Raw genomic sequence first — 23,640 nt, forward strand, 5'->3', positions numbered from 1 at the left:
AATTCTAATACCAAATTACCGAACTTTTTCGGAATTTTTTTTTTATCCTTAATTTATAATAAATTGATAAAAAATGATTTTTGTATACAAATTACTATTCTTTTTTACATTATATATTTCAATATATTGCCGAGGTAAGATTTTTTTTTTTCAAATATTATAAAAATTCTTTTAATTCCTGCTGATTTTTAACTGTTAATAGATATATCATTTTCATAAAATTATTTTTAATAAATATAGTTCAATATAAGAAGAAAAGTTAATTGTTAATGTATATAGACATAAATGTTATTATTTAAATTGCCATTAAGCCGTGAATTTAATACTATTTATTGAAACTCATTGCAGGGGATCTTAACTTAAACTCCAATTACCTTTAAAAATTTTAATACGTAACCTTTTTATATGGTTGATTAGTGTATTTTATATAAATATAAAGATTTATGAGTTATTTTAAAAGAATTATTTACATAGAATATCTTTAAGGGGTTTTTCTTTTTATTTCATTGTCTTAAATTATATCAATTTTTCTTTTAATAAAAAGTTTTTACCATTACAAATTATACAATAATATATTTAACAAGAAGGATATAAATAAATAAAAATTTTATTGTTTAATGAAGTGTAAAGATTTTTTTTTATTATTTAACAAATTATAATATAAGATATTATGAAAAATATGAATCTAGGTATTTTAAGATCACCACATTTGTTAATGATAATTTGTTTGGTTAACATTTTTATTTTTTATTTATACATAAAGATTTTAAGAGGTAAAGTATTGATAGGTGAAAAGTAAGCTATTTAAACAACTTTTTATTTAAGCAAAGTCTAATTATATTAAAAAAAATAATATACACGATTGGCTATTGATAGGTGACAAGAGGACTGTCTAAGTGTTCAATTGAAAAAGATTTACTTATAAATATATAAGTCATTGTTTTAAATAACACTTTAAAGTCATTATATTCTTTAATTTCATTCCGAAAACAGCTTTTAAAGTTTATGTTTAATAAACTTACGTAAAAATGAAGTGTTAAATTAGTATTGGATTAAAGGGAATTAAAAGTTTTAAAAAAAAGACCGACTTTAACAAGTACAAAATTATGAATCTTTTTATTATATTTAATTAAAATATATTAATATATATTTTAGAATATCCTTTTATAAATACTCCTGATCAGGAACCATATTATGTGTCAGAAGGGGAACAAGATCTTATCTTACCATGCTCATTTACAGAAACTTTTAGAAGTAAAAATTTATATGAACCAAATTGGGTTCGATTTGTAAATGGTACACCAGAGTAAGTAAAAAGATTACTTATATTGATAACTTTTTATATATTTTTAGTTATATTACTAGAAATGAGAATGTCTTTGAAAGTAATGGAGATTATGATTTGTTAACTGATATTCCTGGACAATATAATTTAAAGATAAAATCAGTTGACTATTCCAGAGATAATGGAAAATTTTTCTGTAAATTATTGTCATTGAAAGACAAGAAACAATATTCTAGTAATCCAGCACAAATAGTTGTCTTGTGTAAGTTTTAAAAATAATATCAAAAATAAAAAAAAAATTTTTTATCTCACTTAATTATATATATATATGTAAATAAAATATAAAATTATCATATTAAGAATAATATGTAAAATTATTTTTAATACCATCATATATCTTGTAATTTTTTTGCTTGACCTGTCATTATAAAATATTGATATAGTTAGTAAAATTAAGAAATATTATTAATATATATCTAGTTAATAAAAGGTAAATTAAAATAGATGACCATTTTATATTATTACTATATTAATGTATATATTTCTAATACTCAATTATCATTCTATATTATAAATAATTAATATCTTAAAATTTTAATATTATCCTCCAATTTTCAAATATCTTAATTTTTCAATAAGAAAAATAAAATAATTATATTATATATGTCGTTAAAAGTTTTTAATTGACATTTTTAATTATTATCCTGATTTGATATCAATTTTCTAAATAGAAAAATAATTTTACTCCAATTTACAAATCTTTATATAATGATATTGTTAATCAAATTTTTATTAACAATTGATTGAAATCTTTAATATATAAGTATATTTTATTACATTAAACATAATAAAAGTAAAAAATTTTTGTTGTTAATAAAATACAAATAACAGTTAACAATTTTACTTATAATTATTACAAGATAACATTAATTGTTTACGCTTACTTGAAAGAAAGAAATTTAGATTTACTTATAATTTATATAAAGAATTAGTCATATTTGTTTATATATCTTTCTTTGTAATATTTATAATATCAAAAGAAGATTTTATGTTTATTATTATTCAATTGATTATTGTTGTTATCTTACATCAAACTAGTGTACTAAGTTTAAAACTATTGAAATAACTTTCCGATTACTTAAAAGTTTTTCTTTTGTAATAATAATTCATTCAAAAATAATAATGTTTTTACAAATTTAAAAAAAAAAACAAAAAAACTAGAAAATATGATATTGAAAAATGTTGAAATATTACTATTATTATGATTATGATTATTATTATAAATATTTTCTTTTTAAATGATAAAAAGTTTACAAAAAGTACACAGTGTAATAAAATATATTTTAATTTATAAATCATTATTAAAAGATTGTATAACGAAGGTCATTATAATAAATCTTATCAACTAATAAATACGTAATATTAATAATAATAATTCATTTTTTTTAAAAATATTTTATTATATATATGTTTCGATAACTATTTATTAGTATAAAAATTTTAATTTATACCTCTTTACAAATAACATTCATCTTTTATATTGATCATGAACAATTAATGCTTGTTTGTAAAGTTTTTATGATTAAAGGATGAGATAAAGTAAATATATAAAGGTAAACTAGTAAATAGAAAATAATATATAAATGTTTTTCAAATATTTTTCATTTTTATACTTTGTTAGATTAACCGCTTGTTAATTAGTAAATACTTTAAGGTTATTGGAATTACTCTCTCATTTAAATTGTTCCTCTAAATACATAATTGTTTTTATTATACTTTTTATGTTCATCCTTTTTATGGAAGAGTAACAGATTTGTAATTATCTTTATATCAATAGTTTTAACAAAAGGAACAATAAAAATAATAAGGAAAAATTTTTATATAATATAAAAGATAATAAATGCCAATTTGTACAATTGTTTTCTTAATGCCAATAGTTGTAGATATATATAAAAAGAAAAATTTTACAAGGACTCAAATGTAATTATCAAAACTAAAGGCAATCATCATTATTAGAAATATATAACAAATCTTTTAAAATTTTATAAATTTAACAAATAACAATTTAAAAATGACATGTTTCGGTTCGGCACTTTTATTTTAACTATATAAAGATAAACATTCTTTATAGGGATTGAATGTTTATTTTTTAAATAAAATGACTCATTAATTGATATATATAAAAACGATATAGGTAATAAATTTATTATATAAACAAAATCGGTATATATCAAAAAGATATATTAAATAAAAAATTTTATTACACATTTTCATATTTTTTTTGATAAATCTTTAGATAAAATAAATTTTCATAACTTTTTTTTTTATTAAATGTTTACTCATCTTTATATAGAAATAAATATATATTATTGTTTATATACATATATAGATAAAACATATTGTTATACAAAAATATTTAAAAAGAAATATGATACATTTGACAATAACTTTTAAACTGTGATTTTTTTTTTTCAGTACCACCTGGTGATGCAATAATAACTTCACAACCAACACGACCAGTAAAAGAAAATGAACTTGTTACATTTCATTGTGAAGTTCATGGCGGTAATCCAGAACCTGAGATAACTTGGTTATTTGATAATTCAAGTGAAGTTCCTTCAAAGTGGTACCGAACTACATCAAATAATGAAATACATATTTCCTCATTACAGTATGTTCATTTTACTAATTAAATGATAAATGATCTTTTAATAATTTTTTTTTAAGATTTCCTGCCGCCGCTAATCATCACAAAGCATATCCCATCTGTCGTGTTACTAATAAAGCAATGAAAAAAGGTACCTATAAAAGTGTAAATGGAAAACCACTTGATGTAAGTAAAAAAAAAATAAATAATATATTTTTTTTTATTATTTATTATCTTTGATAATTGATAAATTATATATATATATATATATATATATTATAGGTATTACATGCACCAATTGTTAATATTGAACCATCATCTATTTATAATGTAGAGGAAGGAAAAAATGTTGTTATAACATGTTTAGCTGAAGGTAATCCAATGCCAACATCATATGAATGGAGAAACCTAGCAACAGGAGAACATTTTACTGGTGGTAAAGTTTGGTCATTTGTAGCTGAAAAAAGTCATAGTGGTGAATTACAATGTACGGCAAAAAATTCAATTGGTTATGGTAGTAAAATTGTAACATTAAATGTTCAATATCCTCCTATTGTTGAGGTTAAAAATTTTATTAATCCATCTGAAAATGATGAAGTACATCTGGATTGTAATGTTGACTCTAATCCTCCTTCAACTCGTATAATATGGACTGGACCAAATAATTTTATTCAAGAGGGATCAAAATTATTTATTGAGAAAATCTCAAGTGACCAAACTGGAAATTACACCTGCACAGCTAGTAACACTTTAACTGTAACAAATACAATGTTTGGGTTATCATCTGGGGAATCAACTCAAAGACAAGGATCAGGTACAACATTTATTGAAGTAAAACGTAAACCTGGACCAGCAACTGTAATAACACAAGCTACTAGTTATCCTGTCGGAAGTTCTTTTATTTTAACATGTTCAACTAATGATATTGGTAGTCCATTTGCCAGTTATAAATGGGCAACACCACAAACATTTGGTAAATATGTTGGGGATATAACATTTAATGATGCTATATTAAAAATTGAAAATGCCAAATTATCTGATAATGGTATATATAAATGTGTTGCATATAATAATTTAGGTGAAGGAATTGAGGGAAAAATAAAATTAACTATTATTTCACCACCAAAAATAACTAAACCACTTCCAATAACACGTCATTTATCATCTGGTGATACTAAAATAACTTTTGAATGCGAAGTAATTGGATATCCAGCACCTTCAATATCATGGTTTATAAATGGTAATCCAATAAATACTGATGATATTTTAGAACATTATTGGCAAGTAAATAGTAAACTTATTAAACGTGAACCATCTGATTGTAATTTTTGTCCATCAATAGTACAAAGTAGTTTATCATTAAATCATATAATTTCATGGACAGATAAAGGTAATTATTCATGTATTGCAAAAAATGGTCCTGATGAAATATCAAAAGAAGTATTAAGTAATTCTATTGTAACTGTTCAACATCCATCAAAAATTGTTAGTAAAAAATATCCAATTCATGGATTTGCTGGAGCAAATATTAATGAACCAGGAATAATATCATGTATTGTATCAGCAAGACCAGAACCAAGATTTTTATGGTATAAAAATGGTGAAGAACTTAAAAATGGTATGTCAACAAAATATACAATTAAAACAACACAATTACCAAGAAAAATAGATGAATATGAATCATTACTTACAATAAAAAATGTTTCTGAAGTTGATTATGGTGAATATACATGTAAAACAAATAATGGAAGAAATATTGATGAACAGGCATCATATACAATTATATTAAAGAAAAAAACAGTACCACAACCACCAACAGATGTACAAATATTATCTTCATCATCTAATTCATTACTTATTGGTTGGTTACCAGGTTATGATGGTGGTGAAAAACAAAAATTTAATTTACAATATATAAGAATTGATCCAAAAACTAAAAATAAAATATCTCATCCTGTTATAATTCAAATTAATCCTGATAATGTTGAAATGATGGATTTTTATGCTATTGATGATACAAATATTTTTCCTGGATTAAGAATTAAACGTGATACAGATAATATTTCAAATAAAAAAATAAAAATTGTTAGTTATATGGTATATAATATAACTAATTTATTACCTATGTCAACATATATGATTGGTGTTAGATCAGAAAATATATTTGGTCAATCAGATTGGAGTTCAATGAATCATGGTGAAACTCATGAAACAACTATAACTTCTCTTAATTTTCATATACAAAGTATGAAATATATAGAAGAAGAAGAAAAATTAATTATACAGACAACACCAATTAAATCACCACAAAATTATTGTATAATGCTTTATATAAATGATGAAAGTAGTTTCAATATCTCAGATCCTAAATCGCAATATTCACATTCTTGGCATACAATTAATTGTTTCCCATTAGAAGAAACAATACCCAATATACCACCATCACGTTATTTTAGGACAAGAATATGTTCTAAAGAAAATTTAAGTTTATGTTCACCTAGTTCTGCTGTTTTAATATCAAAAAATCAAAAAACATTTGAAATATTAATTATTATTCTTGGAATACTTGTAGTTTTATGTTGTGGAGTAGGATTTGTTGGTTTTTGTTGTACATGTATTGGAAGAAATAAGATGCCAAAAATTAAATCAGATCATGTACTAAAGAAAAAATCTCAATTAGTAAATAGTCATAGAACATCAAATTCAACGGAAGAAGAAATTATGTCAAAAATGAAATCTGGTAGTACATTAGAACCATCTTTTACACCATTATCTTCAACACCTGATTCAAAAGTTCAATCATTAGATATTCATGAAATTGTAAAACATTATGATAATTCATATCATAGTAATCAAACGGTGGAACAACCTCAGTATGTTATGCTTCCATCACCATCTCCTTTAATTGAATCAGAATACCAATTAGGATACACACGTTTAATAGATGACTACCTAAATTCGCAAAATATAGCAAGAGCACCTACTACAGGATCAACAGATTCACAAAAAATGAATATTATAGCTCATTCTCCAACAGAATCGACTGATGAAACTGATGGTGCATCATATTCCACAAATGGAGGTTCACAACGGGTGATGAGAGAAATTATCGTTTAATATTGGCAAAACATTTTTATGTAAAAAAATTTAACAAAAAAAAAATATAAAAAATACCACATTTAAAAGAATAGGTACAAACAGTTTTTGGTATATGAAATTTCATTAATAAGTCAAATTTTTCAGTAGCATAATGCAAACATTTTACTATGATGAAAAATCTTTGTTTTTTTTTTTGTTGTCAAATAATGGGAGCTAAAGGCAATTTAAGGATCTCCATAATAATAATTAATTAAATATATTGTATTTAGGAATATTTTAAAAACCATTTTTTTATTTATAAAATAAAATGTTAAAAAATATAATAGTTTATTTGAGATATACAAAAAAAATTTGTACATAGCAATTTTATGGCTAGTATATCTCACATTTGGGTATCAATATATAATGATGTTTGAAGGATTAAGTATTTTTTTATCATGACTTCATATATTGAATTTTTTTTCCTTTTGAAAAATGATTATAAAATATTAATGATCTAAAAAAATTTGATTAATGATTATTATTTATCCTAAACAAATTACATACTTCTAGCTTTTTCTTGTAATGTCGATGCTTTATCAGCAGAACCAATAAAATCTCTTTCTGATTCACTATCTGGTAAATCTCTTGAAACAACACACAAAAATTCATCATGATTCTCATTCATATAACCCAATCCAACTGGCAAGATTTGTTTAAGTTTCCATCCGTCACTTAATGCGGATACCATATTTGTAATTTCATCAGTATGACTTTGAAGAACTCTATATACATGCTTTTTTGAGGCTTTTTGTTTACGACTTTGTTCACTAATTTTTTTATAACAAAGTTCTATCAATAATGGAATATTGTAAAACTCTGCCTCTTCTAAAACTCCATCAACAGATAGACCTTTATCTATTATAAGTTTACCATGTCGTAAATAATTTAAAACTACATTAAAATAATCAGGATCACGATCAATTAAAATTGCACCATCATTATCAGTTGTTGTTGGAAAATTTCCATTACAAAGTTTTGCAAGAAATGTATTAACATCATTACACAATGTTTGTTTTGTTGTTTGAAAAATCTGTAAAAAAAAAAATAAATTTTATTACTATTACTAATACGTTAATAAAAATGTCATTTATAATATATTGAAAAAAAATTTAAATGTATTTTGATATACATTTTTTATTAATAAATTTAAATTTGACAAGAAAATTTTTTTATAATAATATTAAAACTAAATTTATGTTATAATAAAATAATATAATAGGGTAATTTATTATAAAACTTACTCTTCCACCAACATTTAATTTTATCCATATACTACTACTATTTTTTTTGGTATTAGGAAAACAATTGACACACCCGTTGGAATTAACAAACACACCATTGAATTCTTTATCTCGATCCATTTGTGTTTTAATTCCTTAAAAAAATATATTTAAAATAAAATTTAATAAAAAAAGATTTAATAAAAATAAATGATAATTTATAACGAGAATATAAAATTAAAAATAATAAAATTTATTGTAAAAATTAAATAGTTATATAAAATAATGTGTAAAAATAATAATAAAAAAAAAATATATATATATATATATATTAAATGTTACTTTTTATCCTAAACTACTAATTAGGATCTTTGTTCAGTGAAAATAATATAAAAGATTATTTATATATTAAAATTGTAATCATTTTAGTTTGTACATACAAATAGGGTTAATAAGCTGAAATTAATTTTATATATTCTTACTTTTGGCAAAACAACTAATATTAAGTTGAATAAATAGTTATATTATTTTATTAATTTATAGATAATTTTGAACATTTTTAAATAAATTTGGCTATTCAAGAACGAAAACTACCCTTTATTGGAAAGATGTTTTATTGGATAAACAATTTCAGTCGCGATAGGAATTTAAAATTGAATGAGTAATAGTAATAACTTTTAACAAAGTTTTTTTTTTATACATTTAAAAATTTAAGTGCCATAAAAATATACATAAAACATAAAATATTATCAATAAAGAAATTATTTAGTAGTTAAAGAAACTGAATTTTAAAATTAAATTTTTTACTATATAATTTTTTTTTAAACACATTTTTCTTTAAAATTAATCAAAACCAATATATTTTTTAAACAAAATTGTTCTATTTATAAATATGTATAGAAAAATTTTATATATTTAATAGCTATAAATTTTTAATTTATATATTCTATATATATACAAGAATCATTTAAAAATAAATTATGAAGCAATTAAAATTAATTATTGTTAATAATAAATTTAAAAAAATATATATATATAATAAAATGAAAGATATGTATTATCTTAGTAAATAATGTAAAGCTAAAATAAATGATAAGTTAAAATAATTTTAAAATATAAAGGTATAAAATTTTTAGTTTAAAATATTGGTATTAAAATTTAAATTATTTGTAATATAAAATTTATTACACTAGACAACTTTGTAAGTACTATAAAAAATATAGTATTGCACTTAATGAAACACCTTTTTATAAAAATACTTTAAAGGTTTTATTACAAAATAATATTTACTAGCAATATTATTATAATTGCTATAAAGAATTACAATAATTAAATCTTCTTATTTCCCATGGTTATCTTTAGAAATATATAGTCATATATAATATTTAAAAAAAAAATATTAAATTAAAAGAGTGAATAAATTATTGAACTAAATCAAAAAAAAAAAATAGATATATAAATATTCAAAAAGTTTTATAAAACATTTTTTTATTGCGTAATTAAAATATTTAAGTATCATTCTATTACAAAATTTGTACATTAACTATATAATAAAATAGTAAAAAAATCATAATTTTTCAAGAAAGAAATAATATTTATATTTTTTTTCAAATATTCTACTATTTTTGAACCGAAAAAAGAGAAGAAAATAATGAAAATTTGGGTGAGGAAACTTTTAGTAATACTATTTATTAGGGTATTAAACTCAAAATAAATGGATGTAGGGTAATTAACCAAGTAATGAACAGTATCATCTGCTTTTGTAATGATTATTCTAATAAACATAAAATTTATTGTGTAATATTTTTTTTCCACCAAAATGTCCATTTTTACTTAAAAACTGTTAATTTAAAAATAAAGTAATATTTTTGGTTAGAATGAATTTAGTTTTATCACTTTATAAAAGATAACAATCAAAAAAAAAAGAAGAATTTTAAAAAGATTTTGTTTATTTTTTTTTTATCAAATGAAATTTTATTTAAGAAGACTCTATCATACACTCATTAATCAAAATATACACAAAAATGGGTTTTTTTTTTTAAATTATTTAAATGGTATAACAAATAAAAATATAGTATTTTTTAGATGTTTAAAAAGTTTAATTTTTAATATTGAAAATAAATTTTCTTTTTTTTTTATCACGTCATTTTTATTATTCTTAGAAATTTAAATATAACTGATTAAATCTTTTTCCTGATACCAATAAACTTATTTTACAGTATTTAGTCAATATTTGTGTAGGTTAATTAATTCTTCCAGATATTTAATATTTATATTTATCGAATATTATTACTAATTTATAACCTTAGGATCTTAAAATAAAGAGGTGTGGTCAATTTGAAATAAATATTCTTTGAAATAAAAACAGCTAGAGGTTAAGTAGAATTGTTTATACTTAATTTGTCATTATATAAGCTTGACAAAAGACAAATATCTAACATAATTCAAATTTTAAATATTATTTTTTATCTTCTAATTTTTTTAGTTAGAAAAGTGATAAAAATGAAATCATACCTTATTTTATCAATATTATTATCTGTATTTGCTGCTGTTTTAATCGCAAATACACAAGAATATGATGAAAATTCTATTGGATATGTTCCAGAAAAAAGAGCCATGAGAAATGCTCTTGTTCGTTTTGGAAGAGCTGGAATGAGAAATGCTTTAGTAAGGTATGTTACATTAAAATAAATATAATTATATTATACAAAAAAAAAACAACCAATAATAATAATTATAGATTTGGAAAACGTTCATTGGACAATGATATTCAAGAATTTGCTTTAAAACGTAATGCAGCACCCCAACCATTTGTTCGTTTTGGAAGATCAAGTAGTTTATCTCCAGATGGTTATTTTATACCTTATGGTAATATTTATGAAAATAATGAAGCATAAGAAAAAAGAAAATTAAATTAAAAAAAAATAATAATTAAAAGTGTAAGCCGATTGAAAAAAAGATAGAAACAGCACTCAAGATATTAGCCATCATCAGTTTATTGAGATCCAAACAATGTAATGTTAACATTTAACCGTCATGTAATGATCGTATTTGTAACAAAAATTTTTTTTACTAAAGCAAATCTTTATGATAAATTTTTAATTTTCTTTTTATATGTTTAATTCAGATTACTATAAATTGACTTTTAAAATATAGTTTATATCATTTATTTTAAAAAGTAATAATAACAGATATTTAAGGAAGTAAAATAAATATAATACACAATAATTTAGTAGTAAGATAAATATTTTAAAATATTTAAAAAACCTTAAATTATTTAAAAAAGTGGTAATTGAAGTATTTGTTTAATAATATCGTAAATGAAGTAAAAAAATTGCTTGTAATTTATTATACTTGATATACTTATATTTAATGACAACAAAATAATTTTTACTTTTAAAAGTACATAAATATTACAAAATGACATGTATATAAATATATTATACCTAATTCATATAAATCAACATGAAATTTGTTCTAGTAAAGAATTATTTCTCAAAAGTTTTATGACCTTATTTTTATATAAATTAAAGAAATAAATAATATACTAAGGTAACTTATACTTAAAATAATTTAATCTAATATATGTCATATTAAATTTAAAAAATAAAAATAAAAAAAAAAAAGTTTGAAACATTTATATTACATGCTTAGAAAATATTTTATTAGAGTTAATATATTTTTAAAAAGTTACAAATTTTTGAAAAATGTTCTCGTGTTCAAATTTTTTTTTTACTATTAAACAATATTTATATTTAAAGACTTTTAATTTTTAAAAGTATAGTCTACACTATCTTTTCTTTATATCTATGGCATTGTTTAAAATTACATTAATATTTCCATACATTTTTTATGTATATTCTTTTTCAATTAAATCATTTTTTTCTCAAACTCAATTGTTAACAAAGGTTATTTTCTATACTTGAATTGTAAAATCAAAAAATGATATTATTTAAATTGTCATAAATTCTCGTTTTTAACTTATTTGTTGATTGATATATGTGTATATAAATATATATTTAAAAATATATAATATTAATAATATATTTTAGTCAACATTATTTAGAAATACTATAAAAGATCTTACTGTCATTACCACATCATGAAATCTTAATTTTAACAAAAAAAAAAAACTATATTGAAGGTTATAATATATTGATGTCTAAGATAATGCTTTTTATACTTACATCTTTGTCTTTTTATTTTTTTTTTCATTTTCAAATAGTATTATAATCTTTTATAATATATAAATATTATTTGGTGGTTGTAAAAAGACATAGGCTTATCTCCTCAGACACAATATAAGGAATAAAATCTAAATATATTAGCTATTTAAAAATCTTCTTTTCCGTTTGTTATTATTAAAATCGTACTTTAACTTTTTTTATTCCATTTTACATTGTTAAATTCGTGAGAACAATATTTTTAATTTTTCTTTATAATGTTACTTTTTAACAAATCTTTGTATTTTATGAAAATAATAGTATCATTTTTTAGATTTTTTTTTTGTTATTTTATTAATGATTATATTGGTTTGATACAATAAAGTTAATTATTTTAAATAAAATTAGGAATTTTTAGTTAAATTAAGCTTTATTTTATATTTCTATTGAATATTATAATCAATGTTTTATTTAAAATGAGATATTAATTTTAATTAAATAAAATACATATATATAAATATATATATATTTTTTTTATAATTATAATATTATTATAATCTTCAGAATCATTTGATAGCTTAATAAAAAAAAATGATTGTTATATGTACAGATGTATAAAGTCTACTTATCAATATTCTAGTTATCAATAATGAAATGATTTAAATATATTCAATTATATGTACTTCCATTGATTTTATTTTGAATGGTTATCAATAACTTTTAAAATTAATAAATTTGTTTTTATATTATAAAATTGATATAAAAGTTTATTAAGTTTTTTTTTTATTGGAAAATGTTAACGATAATACTCTTTCGTTTCATTGAACTTTTAATCTTTTTTCCATCTTTTCAAATGAAATTTAAAAAAAATATTTTACTATAAAATTTTTTTTACTATAAATAATTGTGTTTATTTAAATCAACTATTTAAACTTATTTATTTTTAATATTACTAATTTTTCTATTATTTAATATCTGATCAAATTACTAAAAATAAGTAAATATTTATAATTTAAATTAAAGTATTGATATATATATAATAATTTTCGTTTATTGGTATAATTACCTCATTTGTAATCAAATTCTGTTCTGAATGTTCGATTACTTTGTCAAAGAATACATATATATATACATATATTATTTACAATTTTTTTTTTCTATTTATATTGAAGATTTTTTTTTTTTAAATTTTAATTTTCTTTCAATCTATAATTAACTTTTATATACCAAAATTAGATATAATTATAGTACTAAAAACTAACATATTAAAATGACACAACACTTTTACTATTTTTCTAGAATTAATCACCCATTTTTGCCACAATGAGGTACATATAATTTGTCCTTCATCTAATTACACTTATACGACTAAATTTTTTTATTCTTTATTCTTATTTGTTGAGACCTCATATGTGCCAAATTTCTTTTTAATAATATATATTTATACATTGTCTTTGTAACAAAGCACTTAATCAAATTTAAATGAAGTTTCTATTGAGATATATCTCTTATGTTCACAAGATCAGTATAATTTATACATAAAAGTAATCCTTTTATTTTCCCATAACATTTATTATAATGAAAATTTTGTGTAAATATATTATTTGTTTTATACATGTATATATATATATTTTAAATATATTAATATAAAAATTATTTTTTTTAAATTAAATTTTTTCAATAAATTAATTATAATTATTTATTAAAAAATATTTTTAACAAATTTTTAAATTATTAAGTGTAATAAAGATATTTAAAAAAATTTTTTTTTCTTTTGATTGATATATTATTTAGTATATTCTTATACTACAAACTAATAATTTCAATTATATAACTTTAAAAATACCAATGATTTTTCTTTATTATTTAATAAAAAAAATGCTTATTTAAGCTTTTAGTTAAGAATGTACTAACAAAATATTACAATTTTAAAGTGATTATTCAGATATTGAATTGTAGAAAGGTTATATGTTTAATTTTACATAAAGTATAAACTTTTTTTTTTTTCATGATAAAGATCTTTTGATTTTCTTTTGATATTTTTAAAATTCACTAATGTGTTAAATTTTTATTCATAAAGAAAGAGAGGACTTAATATCATAAATTATTTCTTAATTTGACATAAATACATCGTAAAATGTTTTAATTCAAAAATTTTTCATTTATATATTATAAAAAGTTTACTAAATTTGACGTCAAATAGTTAATTTTTTCATTTTAACCTTGTTATAAAAATAGTGTGAAACGATTAATTTAGTGATATTATTTCATTTGTTTACACTAGAATTATATTATTATAATTTAAATAATTTAATCTTTTAAAATTTTTAAAAATTATTATAGATATTCTTTTTTTTTATATATATATATTAATAACTAAGATATTTTATTTTAGTTAAATATATCATAAAAATTATGAATAAATAATTAAAATAGTTTACTTTAAAAGATAATTTTATTTATGGTAATAAAAAAAAATTAAATTCAGTAACATATCATAAAATTATTACTGTTAAGGTTATTAAATAATTTATAATAATCAAACATTATATATTACTTTCGGAACATATTTATGTAGTTATTATTATATAGGATTATAATGAAAAAAAAAAAAAAAGTGGGTCGAGAGGCGCGTATATTTTTAATATATCATTGCTAATACCTCTGAACTTTTATAATGATTGAACAAGAGATAGGAATACATTTTATGCCAATAATATAAAGACTAAACAAATGAGTAAGTTTTTTACATTTATGCTCTTGTTTTAACATGCCAATTCTCAATACAATAGTCTGAATATATACTTATATATATACACTTATTCATATATATATATATATATGTATTCAAAATATGTATGAGTGGACCAAAAACAATAACTTATTATTGTGTCAAGTAAAAGCGTTTTTCCATGACTTAATGTGATCTTCATTTTCACAAACTACAATTTTATTTTTTACTTATCATATTTTATAAATAAATATTTGAGATATCAATGATATTATTATAAGATAATTTAAATATCAGTTAAACTTTTTAAACATATATTAAGAACAATTGAATATTATTTTAATAGATAGTTAAATATCATTTTTATGATATGTAGTAAAAATTTTAAAGTTTAACATATTTAACAGAATAAATTATTTATTTAAATACATATTACCCTCCTACAATCAAAACACATTTATCAATATAATGAATTTAAAATTTTTATAAATTCTACTTTTTATCATATAAATATTTCCTTTACCATTTAATAAATGTAAACTTTTCTTTTTTTTTCTTCCTTCCACGTAAATGAAATCTATTAAATAATTTTTGCAATTTTATTACTTTTATTAATTATTCTTATTATTATTTATAATCATCGATATTTAAAATATAATAAAGTTAAATAAAGATTAGACAAAATTTTTACATTTATTATAATATAATGATAATAATAATGAAGGTTTCTTAGTTGTTTATCATCTTATAAATATCTAACTTTTATGTATTTTACTTTTTATTGCTTATATGCAATAAATACATATAAAATTCTTAAAAATGACTGTAATTATTGGTTTTTGAAACTTTCAATTTTAATAATTATTTTATACAAATATATTACAATGATTATCAAAAGTTGCTACATTTTTTTTTTAAATAAGTTGTTGCCTATAATGATTTATTTGAAAACGTCATTAAAAATATTTGATAAATTATATTAATTACTTAAATAAAAAAAATTATTGTATTTTTTTTAATACTATAATTTTGTTAAAAATTTTTTATATTTAAAAAATATTTTTTTTATAAAATATGGTAAAAATTATTATTTATCTAGAAAAACTATTTTTATTTAATATTAAGTATGTATTGAATAATTATATAAAACATCTGATAGATAAAACAAATTTCAAAGATTATTTTGATTCATTAATTATTTAGTAATGAATTTTAATTATTTTCTTATTATACTTTATTACTTTCTAGTTTTCTTTATTTTAAATAACATTGTTTACTTTAATTTTTCTCATTAACATTTGACTTTTAAATTAATGACAAATTTTTTATTTTACCATATATAGTTTTCTATATTCGGCATTTTTTAAATAGTGAACATTTGCTTTAATAAGATAGCATATGTCTGCACTTCATTACTTTCGATAGCGGTACATTATATATAAGAAAAAAAAAATATTTTTGTCCAATACATATTTACAATGATTAGATTATGTAGAGCTTATTTATTGTTGATGATGATTGTTGTAAATAATATTTTTTTCGATGAAGTGTTAGAATTAATCTAACATCTTCTCATTCTTCCTACTTTATAAAAAAAAATTACTTTTTAATAATATAATTATTATAAATAAAGTTTATGTATTAGCAAATATCTTTAAAAAGAGTATATATCTCTTTAAATATAAAAAAAAATTATAAGATATAACAACTTTTTTCCTCTCTTTTTTTTTTACTTTAAAATCGGCAAAAATTGAGTTATATATATAAGAGATATTTAAAATCATTATATTTCTTTCCATATTAGATACATTTTTTTTCCTTTTTTTTTACTGAATATATATATATTTATAACATCAATTATTTTTACTATATATATTATATAATAAAATATTTATTAAAAAAACTATACTTTTAATTTTAGATATAAATAATTATATTATATTTTTGCTATTTAAAAATAAATTTAAAAGCTACTTTTCTATTTATTTATATTATTTAAATATTTCATTATAAAATAAAAATATTTGAATGATGAATTCATTAAAAAAACGTTCTGTCCCTAATGATTTTCATCATAATGTTAAAGGTATGTAAATAATAATTAAATATATATAATATTATAAAATATTTATTAATAAAATAAATAAATAATATAAAAAATTTTTTATATTAATATAATTAAAATATAATTATTTAATAATATTATATTTTTTTTAAAGGAATAAAGCAAAAGATGGATGAACAAATACAATGTTTTTATCATCGTGGAAACATGCAAATGTCATTACTTAATGATATAGCTGAATTTTTAAAGAAAAAAAATCAAATAGATATTGAATATAGTAAAAGTCTAGAAAAATTAGCCAATTCATATACAAGACATATGGATAAAGAAAAAGAAAAAGGAAAGACATCTGAAAAAGAAAATTATTCGCAATATAATTTATTGAAATTATTAGTTGATAATACTAAAAATGAAGCTAATATTAGAAATGATGCTAGTAAATATATTAATAATATTATAATACCATTAATTGGATCACGACAAGAAACAACTATTTCAATGGTTAAAGGTGTTAATCAAATAGCTGTAACAGCACAAAATGAAATATTTAGAGTTGTTGAGGAATTATATACAGCTATGAAAATATATACAAAAAATGCTGAATTATATACTACAGCAAAAAATAAATTAAGAAATGCACAGGATCAGGTTGAAAAAGTTTCTAATACAAATTCTAAAAGAAAACAAAATGAGGCAAAAAAACATTTAGATAAGGTAAATATTATATATATATTAATAATTATAATTTATTATAGAGACAAAATAAGTATGATTCAATAAAATTACAATGTGATCGTTCTAGAAATGAATATATATTATGTGTCAAAGCTGCTAATGCTGCAATAACCAAATATTATAATGATGATATTTCTGATTTAATGGATTGTTCTGATTTAGGTACACATCATTGGTTATATAAAATTATTGAAGCATTAGGTATACATAAAAATTATATAATATCAAATGATGTTAAATGTAAAGAAAATTTAATCAAATTTGCTGATGATTTAGATTTAAAAAAGGATAAAGCTAAATTTTTAAGATTAAATAATAATACATTTATGCATCCATTTCCATTTAAATTTAAAAATGAATTTGATGATGATATTGAAAATATTGTTGGTGAACAAAATCTTATAGCAGAATTAACACAAAGACATTCACAAATAAAAAAAAGATTAACTGATTTGTATGTTGAGACAGAAGATACATGGAATTGTTTACAACAATTAGAATTACATATATTAAAAATGTCATATATTCCAAAACCAGAAGAAAACATTCAAAATTATACTGTTTCAAGAGGTTTTATTGAATTAGAAAATGAAAAAAATACATGTAGTGATAAAATTGATGAACCAGTTGATCTTAGTCAAGCAATTGATTTATATGTTAATTATTTTATGATTCATTTACTTAATGGAAATGTTATTAATCGATTACAAGCAAGATCAGAAGGAATACAAAATGCTTTATTACAATCAATAGATTTTTTGGAATCAGATTTTAGTCAAGAAGCAATGTATGTACGTATTCTTGCAAAAAATGAAGAAGAAAATAAAAATGTTGGTGGTCCAATGACACCAAGACAACAACAAAGACGAAGAATTGGTAGTCTTATTGTTGGTGAATATGTACCAAGATTATTTGGTGGTACAGTTGAAGAATATTGTTTTGTTAAAGGATGCCTAATACCACCAATTATTATTTCATGTGTTGAAGGTATACGTGATAATGCATTAGATATGCAAGGAATTTTTAGAATTTCTGCAACTAATGGTGATATATTAGCATTACGTGAACAATTTGAAAAAGGAAATGATCCATTAAAAAATGGTATTAAATCATCTGATATTCATGCAATATGTGGATTATTAAAATTATATTTAAGAGAACTTCGTGAACCAATGATACCATTTTCAATGTTTGATTATTGTGTTGAAAGTTGGAAAACTAATAATATGGATCAATTTTTAGAATGTATACAAAAAATATTTTTTGATCTTCCACAACCTGTATGGTTAACATTAAGATATTTATTTGCATTTTTTGATCATATATGTGAACATAGTTCTAATAATTGTATGGATGCACATAATTTATCAATATGTTTAGGACCAGCAATTTTACCAATACCAGAAGGACGTGATCCAATATTATATCATAATTTTGTTAATGACTTTTTAAAATGTGTTATTATGAAACATAAGAAAATATTTAGTGAATTTACACCAGGACCAATGTATACAAAAGAACCATCACGATTTAGAATTAATTCTGTTAGTGATTGTCCTAATATAGAATATGATGAAGATAATTTATTAAGTCATATTTCTAATATAAATACAATAATGGATGATATTAATAATTCTAATAATAATAAATTAATAACAGGTAGTAGTAATGAAAGTAAAAATCGTACACCATCAGATTTTACAGAAAATAACTCAATTGAATCAGAGTAAGTATAAAATGAAGTTTTTTTTTTTTAACTTATATTTTTTTTTTCCAGGCATTATCTTCAATCAGATACATCTGATTTAGATATCAATTATGATAGACCATTACCAATAAATGTTAATTTAAGATTAGATGATACAGTTCATACTTTAACACCTTTAGATGAATTATCACCCTCAATTACATCTGACACTCGTAATTCAATTTGGGCTAGGCGGACAGGATCAATAAATAATATTACATTGTTAAATCAAAAAACAAATATTATAAATACTAACGGAATTAATAATAAAGAATCAGGAAAAAATAATTCATTAATAAAAGTTCCATATATGTTGCCTAATGAAAGTAGTGTTTCAAAGTTAGAAGAAGCTATTAAAAGATTAGCTAATATGGATAGTGATGATGCAATTAGCTGCCTTGATGTCCAATGTATGAATGAAAATTATAAATAATAATATTTGAACAAAATGTTAATAATGTCTTTTTAAATTGTAAAGATATATACACATTTGTAACAATTAATCAATGCAAAAAATTTTTATCGGGTGGAACACATACATTCAATTAACTTAAAATATTCAACAATATATTTTAAATTTCTAAAAATTATATGTTTTGTTATTTTTTTCTTTTTTTATTTTATTTTGTAATTCAGTCGCATAATATCTATTGATGATTAGTACAAATTTTATTTAAAATTTGTCTTTTATTTTGTTATCATAATATAGTATAAATTCGTCCTACAACGATAGTTAGTTATATATCGGTTAAATATCGATAACCAATATCATTTTATTTTATTTTAATAAATGTGCATATACACATTTATTATATTTTCATTTTATAAAATTAATTTTTTTAAATTAATAATCTTAAAATAAATTTATTAATATAATAAAGACCATTAAGTTAAATAAAATAAATCATTTATATACTTTTTTTATTTTTATCAACTTTGAAATTTAATAATAATATTATATGAATCAATGTAGATATAGATATATATTTATTGATCATAATTAATTATAATATTTTTATATGTTATTATAATATAATTTAAGGTGTATTAAATTTATATTAATAAATACATATATATATATATTTATATATATATATATATATATATATATATATTTATAAAAATCCGCAAAGTCTATATTGATCGACAAATACGGTTAAGGATAACTGTCACAAATATGGCTTCATCTTCAGAAAACTGGATTGATAAAGTCTTGGAGCCATATCCAATTGAAGATGAAACTTATCATGAAAATACTAATGAAGTTATTAATATGCTTAATATTTTACCTTCTGGTGTTTTTAGTAATAAGAAATTAGGTATAAAACCAAAAGAAAGAAATTTAATAAGTAAAAGTTTAAGGCAAACAAAAAAAGCTTGTGAAAAGAGAGAAAAAAGAAAAAGAGCTAGAAAACAAACTATAGAAGTTGTTGAAAGACCTTTTAATGGGACAGAAGAAGAAGCTGATAAAATTATAAAAATGAGTAGAGTTGATGACGTCATAGCTAGTGGTTAGTTTTTTTTTTAAAAAAAAAATATTTAAAACGAATATAAAAATAGCATATTTATTTTTATATTAATAATAATTTGTTTAAAATATATTTAATGTTTTATTTTAAGTTGATGAAAGAATTGCAAGTCTTGGTAGAATTAATGTTGAACCTGATGATAATCAAGAAAAAGATAATACTAAAGTTGAAGAACAAAAAAAAAAGAAAAAGGGAGTTGTTTCTCTTTTTAAAAATACTTATCCAAAATATTATACAGATGTAATAGATTCATATGATTTAGAAGAAATCTATGGTGATGCTATTAATTCTGATATATATCCAGTCACATATTCATGGACTGATCCAAAATTTTTAAAAAGAATATCATATACATATGATGAATTACCTGATTATTTAAAATTACTTATAACAGAAGATGAATTATATGATTATGTTCCTGGTCAACAAATAGGTCATACAATTTTTTCAATACCAGTATTAATTGAAGACTTGGATGACAATGAAGATGGTTGGAAGAAACAAATATCATTTTTTGAATCAATTGTTTTAAATAATATTGATATTCTTCTTGATGCAGGACTTGATATTAATATACCACCAAGTAATTCAAAAATATTAGAACTTTTATGTTGTAAATTTTACTATCATTCAATTATTTCTTCAAGAACTGATAGAAGAAGAGTAGTATGTCAAAAGAATGACAAAAAAGAATTAGAGCAATTAGCTGATTACATTAGAAAATATGGTATTGTTGGTAAAGAAGGAGATAAAAAACTTAATAATATTTTACTTACAACAATTAATACTACTGAGGATAAATCAAAATTATTTACTGATCCAGAAGTACCATACTTAAAAGAAAGTGTAACTCATGTCATAGATTTAGACAAGAAAAAAAGAGATGAAATTTTAAAACGTAAGGCAGACTATATTCAAGTTTATAGAAATATTAATCATGGATATCCACATGTTGTTGCCTATTTCAATAAAACTTCAGAACGTTTTGATATAGCAATGTCACGTAGAACAGATGGCAATCCATGGTTATCAGTTAGAGGATTTATTAGAGATGGTAGTGCAAAATATGCTGGACCAAAATTAAAACATTCAAGAACTACTTATGGTGGAGAAGTAAAAGCTCTTAAAAGAGTTGTAAAATTAATAAGTGGTCACGTCGCCAGAAGAAAAATTTTAAGATAAAAATACTCAAAAAATAATTTTTTAAAATTCTTTTTTACTATAACTTTTTTTTTACCTAATTACCTAAATTTTAATGTCAGAAATTTTAATTTCAATAATTTTTTTGTAAACTTTTTTTTTTATAAATTTGTTCTAGTTTATAAGATTTCATTTAATTTCAAAATAATATATACATATAAATATTATATGATAGTATTGTATAAAATAAAAGTAGAAACAAGCAAGTTTATATAAAAAGATAGAAAATTAACTAGTTTATATTTCTATATAAGTACATTTTTCTTTTCCTGTTTATTATAGCATTAAAAATAATAAATTTTTTGACTCTAATAACATTTGAACTTATTAAATAACATTTAATAAAACAGGGTTCTAAAGTAATTATATATAATTATTCATTCATTTTTATTAATTTTTAAACTAGATAGCTTAATATAACTTGTTTTAAGTAACATAATAAAACCCTAAGGTTATTGGTGATATGAAGTGAAAGGTAAATGGTACATATACACGTATATAAAGCTATACTAATTAATTAAAATCTAAATAATTTTTACCTTTTATATTTTAATACATCTTTTTTTTTAAGATATTTAAATAATTTAGAAATGTTTAAATATTGTATATATATTTTTGTTGGATTAGTTAATCTAAATCATTATCAGATTAATGGTGGAATAATAAGTCGTAATGAAATGAATAATATCAATCAAAAAATGGGGAATGAATTATTATTACTTGCAAAAAATGATGAAAATAATTTTCCAAAAAATTTTGAAAAATATAATGAAAATAAAAGAATTAATTTTCCTTATAAAATAAATGATAATATTCAATTAGATATTAATTTTAAAGCGTAAGATTTTTTTATTTTTTTGTTTAATCTATAATAATGTATTTTTTAGTTTTAATGAAATTGAAAATAAAACAAATATTCCTACTTTGTGGTCATTTATGGATGAAAATGGAAGTGAAGAAAGAAAAAAATTAATTGAAGAAGAAATTGAAGATCCATTTAAAATGAATAAAAAGTAGTTTTTTTTTTGTAAACCGCAACTTGATAAAAAGTATTTTTTTGATTTTTATATAATTATCTCAATTATTAAGATATTAATATATTTTACACTTTATTATACATGTTTTTTTTGAAACTTTTTTTTTTTATAAAATAAATAAAATTCTTTAAAATTATAAA

At 20.0% G+C, this 23,640-nt stretch overlaps 6 protein-coding genes across 6 annotated transcripts; 5 read left to right on the forward strand and 1 right to left on the reverse strand.

Annotated features, from left to right (window-relative positions):
- Window positions 1–73: 73 nt before the first annotated feature.
- On the forward strand, window positions 74–7,049 carry SRAE_X000205800 (B-cell receptor CD22; the record flags this gene model as incomplete). The annotated part of the gene is made up of 6 exons (XM_024643496.1): window positions 74–134; window positions 1,156–1,306; window positions 1,354–1,547; window positions 3,761–3,956; window positions 4,013–4,118; window positions 4,215–7,049. 6 exons carry the CDS (start codon window positions 74–76, stop codon window positions 7,047–7,049), a joined length of 3,543 nt encoding a protein of 1,180 aa, XP_024499529.1.
- Window positions 7,050–7,519: 470 nt separating this feature from the next.
- On the reverse strand, window positions 7,520–8,434 carry SRAE_X000205900 (Insomniac; the record flags this gene model as incomplete). Its single annotated transcript, XM_024643507.1, has 3 exons — window positions 7,520–7,527; window positions 7,578–8,103; window positions 8,315–8,434. 3 exons carry the CDS (start codon window positions 8,432–8,434, stop codon window positions 7,520–7,522), a joined length of 654 nt encoding a protein of 217 aa, XP_024499530.1.
- Window positions 8,435–10,795: 2,361 nt separating this feature from the next.
- On the forward strand, window positions 10,796–11,190 carry SRAE_X000206000 (Hypothetical protein; the record flags this gene model as incomplete). Its single annotated transcript, XM_024643518.1, has 2 exons — window positions 10,796–10,965; window positions 11,034–11,190. The coding sequence occupies 2 exons, from the start codon at window positions 10,796–10,798 to the stop codon at window positions 11,188–11,190; spliced, it is 327 nt and encodes a 108-aa protein (XP_024499531.1).
- Window positions 11,191–17,215: 6,025 nt separating this feature from the next.
- On the forward strand, window positions 17,216–20,167 carry SRAE_X000206100 (Rho GTPase-activating protein domain and FCH domain and Rho GTPase activation protein domain-containing protein; the record flags this gene model as incomplete). Its single annotated transcript, XM_024643529.1, has 4 exons — window positions 17,216–17,273; window positions 17,407–17,966; window positions 18,008–19,713; window positions 19,765–20,167. 4 exons carry the CDS (start codon window positions 17,216–17,218, stop codon window positions 20,165–20,167), a joined length of 2,727 nt encoding a protein of 908 aa, XP_024499532.1.
- Window positions 20,168–20,911: 744 nt separating this feature from the next.
- Window positions 20,912–22,445, forward strand: SRAE_X000206200 (Hypothetical protein; the record flags this gene model as incomplete). The annotated part of the gene is made up of 2 exons (XM_024643540.1): window positions 20,912–21,245; window positions 21,355–22,445. The coding sequence occupies 2 exons, from the start codon at window positions 20,912–20,914 to the stop codon at window positions 22,443–22,445; spliced, it is 1,425 nt and encodes a 474-aa protein (XP_024499533.1).
- A 716-nt stretch (window positions 22,446–23,161) lies between these two features.
- SRAE_X000206300 (Hypothetical protein) lies at window positions 23,162–23,480 on the forward strand (the record flags this gene model as incomplete). Its single annotated transcript, XM_024643551.1, has 2 exons — window positions 23,162–23,301; window positions 23,351–23,480. The coding sequence occupies 2 exons, from the start codon at window positions 23,162–23,164 to the stop codon at window positions 23,478–23,480; spliced, it is 270 nt and encodes an 89-aa protein (XP_024499534.1).
- Window positions 23,481–23,640: the final 160 nt, after the last annotated feature.

This window comes from Strongyloides ratti, scaffold srae_chrx_scaffold0000004, assembly GCF_001040885.1.
Source record: "Strongyloides ratti genome assembly S_ratti_ED321, scaffold srae_chrx_scaffold0000004".
Classification (NCBI taxonomy): Eukaryota; Metazoa; Nematoda; class Chromadorea; order Rhabditida; family Strongyloididae; genus Strongyloides; species Strongyloides ratti.